An 8,711-nucleotide genomic window follows, 5' to 3' on the forward strand; every position below is an offset into this window, starting at 1 on the left:
ACCCGGTTCCTGCCCTCGAAGCCTGGCTGGACACAGTTTAATAGGGTGTGTGGGGGGGAATTCCCCCAACAGGCATTTTGTGCGGACAGCCCCGAGCTCGGAGGACCCCACCGCACGGCCCATGGGAGCAAGGCCGGATAAGAGTCGAGAGCTCCGATTGGCTCCCCTAGCCTTCGTTGTGCTCCCTGATTGGCTCCGGCCGCGGCTGCGGGGCGGGAGGAAGGGAGCCGGGGGCGGAGCTTATAACGCGCAGGGGCAACGTTAGCGGAGGGGGCGTCCGTCGAGCGGATTGGCCGCCATTCCACGTGGGAAGGGACAACACGGCGCCCTGATTGGCTCGCGGCCGCGGGAGGGGGCGTGGCTCCCGGCGTGCCCGCCCACCGAGTATATCTACGGCGGGCGGGGGGGCCGCCTTGCCATCGCGTCTGAGCTGGGAGACGCGAGCCGCGGCTGTCTCCTCTTGGGCCTCGCGCGGGCGGCGGGGCCGCGCATGCGCCACCCAGAGGCGTGGGCGGAGCGCATGCGCGTTGGGGTCCCCGGAGGGGCGAAGGCCGCGGAGGAAGGCTACGGCGGCTGCGCCGCGGGCGGGAGGCGCATGCGCAGGCGGAGCCCGTGAGGGGCGGGTGCGGCGGTTGAGCGAGTTAGCGGCCGCGGGTGGTGGGGGGAGGCGGCCGCCCGCCCCCATGCAGGAGATGATCGAGATGGCGGCGGAGAAGGAAACGTTCCTGGTCCCGGCCCCGCCGCCGCCCCTCAAGCCCCCGCCCGCGGCGGGGGGAGGGGGCGGCCCCCTGGTGCAGCTGCACCAGGAGGCCGCCTCGGCGGAGCTGCACGAGGAGGCCGCCCCGGCCAATCAGCGCCGCGAAGGGGGCGGGGCAGGCGGCCGGCGCGGAGGCGGCCCCCTGGTGCAGCTGCACGAGGAGGCCGCCCCGCTGGGGCAGCGCCGTGGCGGGGGCGGCCCCAAGGAGGACGACGGCGTGGGCGAGCTGCAGCGGCCTCGCAACGGCTTCCAGCGGCCTGCCGGGGGCAAGCGCCGCAACAGCTGCACCGTGGGGACCAAGCACCCGGCCTCCAAGCGCCGGCGCCGGGTCAACTCCGAGTGCGACCCGGTGCTGCCCTCCCAGTTCCTGCTGGGGGGCAACATCTTCGACCCCCTCAACCTCAACAGCCTGCTGGACGAGGAGGTGAACCAGGCCCTCAACGCCGAGACCCCCAAGTCCTCGCCGCTGCCGGCCAAGGGCCGCGACCCGGTGGAGATCCTCATCCCCAAGGACATCACCGACCCGCTCAGCCTCAACGCCCAGGACGGCGACGCGGCCCTGGTGCTGGCCTCGCCCTTCAAGGCGGGCCGCAAGCGCCACCGGCACCGGGGCCAGCAGCGGGGCGGCGGGGGCGGGGACTGCAAGCCGGCCGCCTGCAAGGCCTGCGACGCCGCCTGCCCCACCCCGCAGCCCTACGAACTCAACACCGCCATCAACTGCAGGGACGAGGTGGTCTCCCCGCTGCTCCCCCTGGCCGCCGAGGGGGCCGGCTGCCTCACCCCCTCTTGCGCCGCCTTCTCCGGCGGCCGCCACCACCACCGCAAAAGGCGCCGGACTAGCAGCAAATCGGAGGCGGCCGGGGGGCCCAAGCTGCCGCCGCCTCCCCCCACCCCGGGCGGGGGCAAAGGCGGGGGCCAGCCGGGCAAGAGCAGCCCGGAAAAGGGCAAAGGGGCCGGGCGGCACCAACAGGCGCCCACGGCCAAGCGGAGGCGTCAACAGAGGAAGTTCCAGTACGGCAACTACTGCAAATACTACGGCTACCGGAACCCCAACTGCGAGGACGCCCGGCTGCGGGTCATGAAGCCCGAGTGGTTCCAGGGCAAAGAGGTGCTGGACCTGGGCTGCAACGTGGGGCACCTCACCCTGAGCGTGGCCAAGAAGTGGAAACCCGCCCGGGTGGTGGGGCTGGACATCGACGGGGCCCTGATCCACTCGGCCCGCCAGAACATCCGCCACTACCTGTCCGAGGAGATCCAGCAGCGGCAGGACGACGAGGAGGAGGGAGCCGGCCCCAAGAGGCGGAGGGGCTGCTTCCCCGCCTCGCTGGCGGCCAGCAGGGGGCCCATCGCTGCCCCCCGGGTGCCCCAGGACGGGACTGGGGCCGCCGACTTCCCCGACAACGTGATCTTTGTCCGGGTAAGAGGCTTAGGACAGTGGCCGGGGAGGGCCCCACCTTTTGGGGGCACTGCTGGTGTGGGGAGCAGCCGCCCACCCAGCTGCGCTTGGGGAGGTCACACAACAGCCTGGTGGCCCGAGACACACCCCTAAAATCGGGGGAGGGGCTGGTGCATGAGATCGGTGGGGCTCCTCCTACCAAACAAGGGCGGTAAATACGGGCTGGTAGGATCACACAGGCCTTGCCTGGGGGGCCGTGTTAGGGTGAGGAGGGTGGGTGGAATAGCTTCTCGGGCTGCTAACAGGGTCTGATTCAGGGTGGGGGGACGATTACTGGGGGGCTGGGTACATGTGGGGGCCCAGGCTTCCCCTGCACTCGAGACCAGTGCAACTGACAAACCGAAGGGACCGGTTAAATAGCTCAGGGAGGCGTCCCTGAAGGTCTGCTGGCCTGCTTCAGCAGAGCCCCTTGGGCGAGGGGCAGACGGGTTGTCTGTCTGTCCTCTCAGTCCGAATTCCCTAGAGCACAGACCTGTGTGTGTGGCGGGGGGGTGCCTATGACCTTGGCCAGTTTGGGTCACCCCTGCCTCGGTTTACCTAGAATGGGCTGGCACCCATTTAGCTCCGGGAGGCTTGTGCTCTCGAGCTCAGCTGACGAACCCTGCAGTCACGTGTGAACCCAGCTCTTGACCGGGGCGGGTTGGGGGAAGGGGGGCAGATCCATTAATCGGGGAAGTGCTGCCCTGTGCCTGCAGCCGGTAGGTTAACCGCCGGGCTGGCCGGCTCCGAAAGGCTGAGGAGAGATGCCCGCAGACATGGCCTTATCTTAGGCCCTTCCGATCCGGAGATCTGGCCGGGAGGGTAGCTGGGTTGGGTGTCAGAAGGCTGTTCACCCCGAGCTTCAGTTTTCACCTCTGTCCTCGTCCCCTTGAGGCTTGGAAATCGAAGTCCACGAGGCGGTTAAGGACGGTGGCCTATGCCAGGAGCAGCGCGGCCTCACATTGGGATTGGAACAGGAAGGCTGCGTCCCAGGTTCCTCATGATTAGTTTTAGACAAGGACGAGGCATGTGGCCAAACCGGTCAGTTTCCAGGGGTTGCGTTACTGGCTTATATCAGGTACCTATTCTCTGCTGTCCTCCTGACCCCGTGCCTCAGTTTCCCCACTGCCGAACCTTGCGTGAGGCTCACTGAAGCACCTGAGGACTGGAATTCCCCTAAGGATCCTTGCCAAGCCTCCGCCTATGTGCTTTGAGATCTGCCGCCGAATGGGCGGAGAACTAGACGCACGGGGTGGAAATGGATTCTTTCGGCAGGGCCAGGATCCTTGGCTGGAGAAAGCCAGCGGCCGGTATGCAGAGAAATGTGTCCCGGGCCGCGTAACAGCCACAAAGCTGCGATCGCCGAGATCTAGCCTGCGGCGGACTGGAAAAGCTCAGGCCGGGCTTGAGGGGGAAGCAGGTTCTCATAATCTATACGCAGGCACGTATAGATGGTCCTGTCCGTGCCGATCTCACCCACACTCTAGGGCCTGTCACGTGGCGAGCCTGCCCCGTCCCCGGCGGAGCTGCCTAGGAAATCCCACAGCGGGGACGCCTCCCCCGTAGAACAGGGGTGTAAATACGCCCAGCAGCTCTGCCAGGCAACCTCCAGCCGGCACTGGGGGCTGAGGGACGCTTGGCGTATCTCGGGCGCTGAGGACGTTTCCTCGGAAGGCAGGCGCATTGGCGAGCAGCTGGGGGGCTGGGGGTCAGGACTCTTGGGTTCTCTTCCTGGCCCTGTTGGCGGGTTTGGTGCCTGGCGGGAAAGTGAGTAGAAACCATCACTCCCCCTGAGCCTCCTGTCTATCGGCCTGTCGCTCGCAAATCAGCCAGAGCTGGGCATCCTCCGACGCAGGCCTGGCGGGGGACTACGAGTCCCAGCAGGCCGTGCGGCCAGCAGGCCATGCTGGAACCACTAGGGTCCCCCCCACCCAGAAGGCTTGCGGTAAAGATGCCTGACCCCTTGCAGTGCCTGAGATTCAGGCAGGGAGCTTGCGGGTGGGTGAATTTCTGTGCAGCGTCTTGGTGCGGTTATCCAGACTGACTCTGACAGCAGCTGGAGGTGTACGGGATAGAAATCTTTAGGGGGTTGATGTGTGGAACCCCCGACTGAGATCAGGGCCTCCCAGACCCCACCCCGATCCCAGTCTGTGATCAGGGACCCCCGTTTCTGCCACTGGATCTCCCTCCCTCACCCAGACCCTGCCCAGCCCCACCACCAGACGGCGTCTGTCCTGAGGAGCCTCCAATCTAAATCCCCACAGGACGGGAGGTGAAACTGAGGCACGGTGCGGAAGTGACTGGGGTCACCCAGTAGATCCTTGGCTAACGCAGCCAAGTGTCTGGAGGGAGAAATGGGTCACAGACTGAACTCCGGGAGGGGGAGGGAGATTCGTGTAGACGCCCCCAGCATGGAGGGTGGTATTATTTACACCCCCTTGGGCTGATAACCTGGCGGGAGGCGCTGTGTGGCGGGAGCCAGGAAAGTTGGAAGCCAGGTGGATAAAAGTTGCTGCTTCTTAAAAATTTTCATTGCTCAAATGTGACTTTCTTTTTAAAAAGAAACCTGCGGGAAAGGGCGGCTGACCCGCGCAGGGCTGAATGGCTCTTCACGCGGCTGCAATCAGCAGGAGTCCCTGTGAAAACCGGGGGGGTTCGAGGGGGGGGTTTGCTGGGAAGCGCGAACCCAGGGGGCTGGCTAACTTTGGGGGCCAGGCTGTGCCTGGGACCTCTGCCTAGGCTAAAAGTGTCCCAGGACCTCAGGAGGGATCTAGTCCAAACCCCTGCTAAAAGCAGGACCAACCCCAACTCAATCATCCCAGCCAGGGCTTTGTCAAGCCTGACCTTAAAAACCTCTAAGGGTGGAGATTCTGGCCAGTAGGGTGGGGTTTGGGACTCGGACGCCTGGGTTCCTTCCCAGATTCTGACCCTGCTGTGTGAGCAAGATGTCTCCCTGCCTCAGTTTCCCCTCCCGTTCTTTGGATCGGAAGGTTTTGTGGGGAGGGTGTGTCTGAGTTGGGCATGATGGGGGGGGGGTGGTCCTGATCTTGAGTTTTATGGGGACAGAGGGGTCCCATTGAGCTCTGGGGGCTGTGTGGTGTTGGGGGAATTCCGGATCGCTGAGTGTTGTGGGCACTGGAGCAGTTCAGGAAGCGTCTGGGAGGTTGCAGAGGGCCCTGATCCTCCTGAGTTCTCTCCCCAGCTCTGGGAGGGGACTGGGGGCTGGTAGGTCAGAGCAGGGGGGGCTGGGAGCCAGGACTCCTGGGTTCTCTCCCTGGCTCTGGGAGGGGAGTGGGGGCTGGTGGGTTTGCGCAGGGGGGGCTGGGAGCCAGGATTCCTGGGTTCTCTCGCCGGCGCTGGGAGGGGAATGGGGGCTGGTGGGTTGGAGCAGGGGGGCTGGGAGCCCGGACTCCTGGGTTCTCTCCCCGGCTCTGGGAGGGGAGTGGGGGCTGGTGGGTTAGAGCAGGGGGGCTGGGAGCCAGGACTCCTGGGTTCTCTCCCCGGCGCTGGGAGGGGAATGGGGGCTGGTGGGTTGGAGCAGGGGGGCTGGGAGCCAGGACTCCTGGCTTCTCTCCCCGGCTCTGGGAGGGGAGTGGGGGCTGGTGGGTCAGAGCAGGGGAGGCTGGGAGCCAGGACTCTTGGGTTCTCTTCCTGGCTCTGGGAGGGGAGTGGGGGCTGGTGGGTCAGAGCAGGGGGGCTGGGAGCCAGGACTCCTGGGTTCTCTCCCCGGCTCTGGGAGGGGAGTGGGGGCTGGTGGGTCAGAGCAGGGGGGCTGGGAGCCAGGGCTCCTGGGTTCTCTCCTTGGCTCTGGGAGCGGAGTGGGGGCTGGTGGTTAGAGCATGGGGGCTGGGAGCTAGGACTCCTGGGTTCTCTCCCCGGCTCTGGGAGGGGAGTGGGGGCTGGTGGTTAGACCAGGGGACGCTGGGAGCCAGGACTCCTGGGTTCTCTCCCCGGCTCTGGGAGGGGAGAGGGGGCTGGTGGGTCAGAGCAGGGGACGCTGGGAGCCAGGACTCCTGGGTTCTCTCCCCGGCTCTGGGAGGGGAGAGGGGCTGGGAGCCCGGATTCTCCAGCGTGTGCTGGGCCGGCTGGCTCCCCGGCCCCCCTCACCCGTCACTGTCCCGTGCCCGCAGGGGAACTACGTGCTGGAGCGGGACGAGCTGCTGGAGACGCAGGGTGCCGAGTATGACGTGGTGCTGTGCCTCAGCCTCACCAAGTGGGTGCACCTCAACTGGGGGGACGACGGCCTGAAGCGGCTCTTCAAACGCATCTTCCGCCACCTGCGGCCCGGCGGCCTCCTGCTGCTGGAGCCCCAGCCGTGGTCCTCCTACGGCAAGCGCAAGAACCTGACGGTGAGCGCCGGCCGGGTGGGCGGGGCGGGCGGGGGGCGCCCCTGGTGGCGGGAGCTGGGATTGCAGCTGCCTCCCTGCCTGACACCTGTCTTCCCTCCCCAGGAAACCATCTACAGAAACTATTACCGCATCCAGCTGAAACCGGAGCAGTTCCCCTCCTACCTGACCTCCCCGGAGGTGGGCTTCTCCAGCTGCGAGCTGGTGGCCCGGCCCTACAACAGCTCCAGAGGTGAGGGGGGGCCAGCTGCGTGGCGGGGCCGGCGGCCAGGCCGGCCTGGGCGGATAACTCATCCACCGTCGGCCGGGCCGGCCTGCTGGCGAGCTGCTGCCATGCTGAACAAGCCGATGGCGGATGACTGCCAGCAGGAGAACTGAGTGGGAAACAATTTCTGACCCATGGGGAAACTCCACAAAATTTGGTTTTGTCCAGAATTGTGGCCCAAATGTCAAATCTCTAAAGGAGAAAATTCCATAAGGCCTGCAGAAACGTTGCGTGTTTTGTTATCGAAGCTACAACACTCAATGCGTGGCAGTGGTTTAGTTTTGATAACACAAGAAGGAACGTTTAATATTTATATCAGGCTTGGCAGAATTGGATTTCAGGGGGTAGCGAGGTTTCTTTGTAAGCATTCTTTTCGGTTTTCATCTCTTTTTACACGGTCACGGTTGCGTGCAGTTTTGGGAGAAGGATTTAATGACGGTAGATGTTGATTCCAAAAGTTAAAGATTTATAAACAGTTGAAACGCAACTGGTCAACGCCCTGTGTCAAAATATCCAATGTCAGCATCCTTAAATCCGCTCTGCGTTTCGCATGCATTGGCTACTGCATTCGTAATGAGGCAAATTGCAAAGTCACCAGATTTTTTTTTACGCCCACTGTGCTCTCCGGCAGGATTTTCCTTCCTTTGCTCAGCCGTAAACGTCAGTGAGCCGTGGAAATAGTTTTTGGTTGGTTTGTGCAGATGGCAAAAGACATTCGCTGACCAATCTAATGTCCGGCCTAATAACCATACAGCACCTTATCTATTTGTATTATTACAAGGACGTTTGATATTTATCAGTCCCGCCATAAAAAGCAAAACCAAAATGCTTCATTGGAGTTCAGCTAGTTTGCAAATGTTCCCGTCAAATTCTGCCCGAATCGACACTTCTCCTTGAAACGTTTGGCTTGTGCCGAGGCAGCCTCTCATCGCGCTGTTAACCTGCGGAACCCCTTGCTAGGGGATGTTGCGAAGGCCAAAGGTAGAATGTGGGTCAAAAAAGAAATCGCTGAGTTCGTGCCAGACGGGGGTGGCTATTAGCCAGGACAGTCAGGGATGCAGCCCTGTGCGCCGGGGGTCCCCAAACCTCTGCGTGCCAGCAGCTGACACAGACCGTCCTAACGAGTCTCTGGTAACGAGTGGGCCTCATAGTGGAGATGCAGACCAATACCCCAGGTCCTCTGGGGGTGGAGGGGGGCAGAGCTGGAGGGCTGCGGGGGGTGTTGCTCACAGTCACCATCAGCAGCTCCCTGGCAACGTAACGAGTCTAGCTGATCTGGGGGGGGGAAGCACCTGTACTAACCCGCTGCCCCCGTCCTCCCGCAGGCTTCCAGCGCCCCATTTATCTCCTTCACAAAGGCCACCCTGCCGCCCACTGAGGGAGAAGCGGCCGACGCTCGGGCCCGGAGCCCCCCCGTTTTTTTTGGCTGCATTGGAGGACAGCTGGGCTGAGCCTGTCGGACTGGCAGCCGGGCCCCGCGAGCGGCAGCTCCCCAGGTGCCAGCGGGCGCACGGCCCGGCCTGCGGGGTTTGCGCTCACCGAATCCGCCACGGGAGAAGGGCTGCCCTCTGCTGGACACTACTTAGCGCTGCAGCCTGGAGGAGACCAGCGGGCCCTGTGCTGAATACTCAGGGCCCCCCCTTGGACCTTGTACAGCTCATCTCTCTGCAGCAGGGAGGGGCCCTTTGCATCTATTGTTAGAGGGGGGAGACCAAGCAGGGCAGCCGCTGCCTCAGTTTCCCCTCTGCTGTAAAGTGGGGGGGCAGTGCTGCCCTGCTTGCCGGGGGCAGTTGGATCCCTGGGCTGGTTCCCCTCTGGAGCTGGGGGGGGGCACGCCCCCCACGTGTGACTGTGGAGTTTTATCTTTACAGATGTTGATTCTATTATATATAAATAAAAGCTACGGAT

General features: G+C 63.7%; 1 protein-coding gene across 1 annotated transcript; it reads left to right on the plus strand.

The window, feature by feature from the left end:
- Positions 1-408: 408 nt before the first annotated feature.
- On the plus strand, positions 409-8,321 carry MEPCE (methylphosphate capping enzyme). The gene is made up of 4 exons (XM_050933283.1): positions 409-2,174; positions 6,323-6,541; positions 6,644-6,770; positions 8,129-8,321. The coding sequence occupies exons 1-4, from the start codon at positions 684-686 to the stop codon at positions 8,179-8,181; spliced, it is 1,890 nt and encodes a 629-aa protein (XP_050789240.1). The 5' UTR covers positions 409-683; the 3' UTR covers positions 8,182-8,321.
- The last annotated feature ends 390 nt before the right edge of the window (positions 8,322-8,711 follow it).

Source organism: Gopherus flavomarginatus, chromosome 23 (assembly GCF_025201925.1).
Source record: "Gopherus flavomarginatus isolate rGopFla2 chromosome 23, rGopFla2.mat.asm, whole genome shotgun sequence".
Classification (NCBI taxonomy): domain Eukaryota; kingdom Metazoa; phylum Chordata; order Testudines; family Testudinidae; genus Gopherus; species Gopherus flavomarginatus.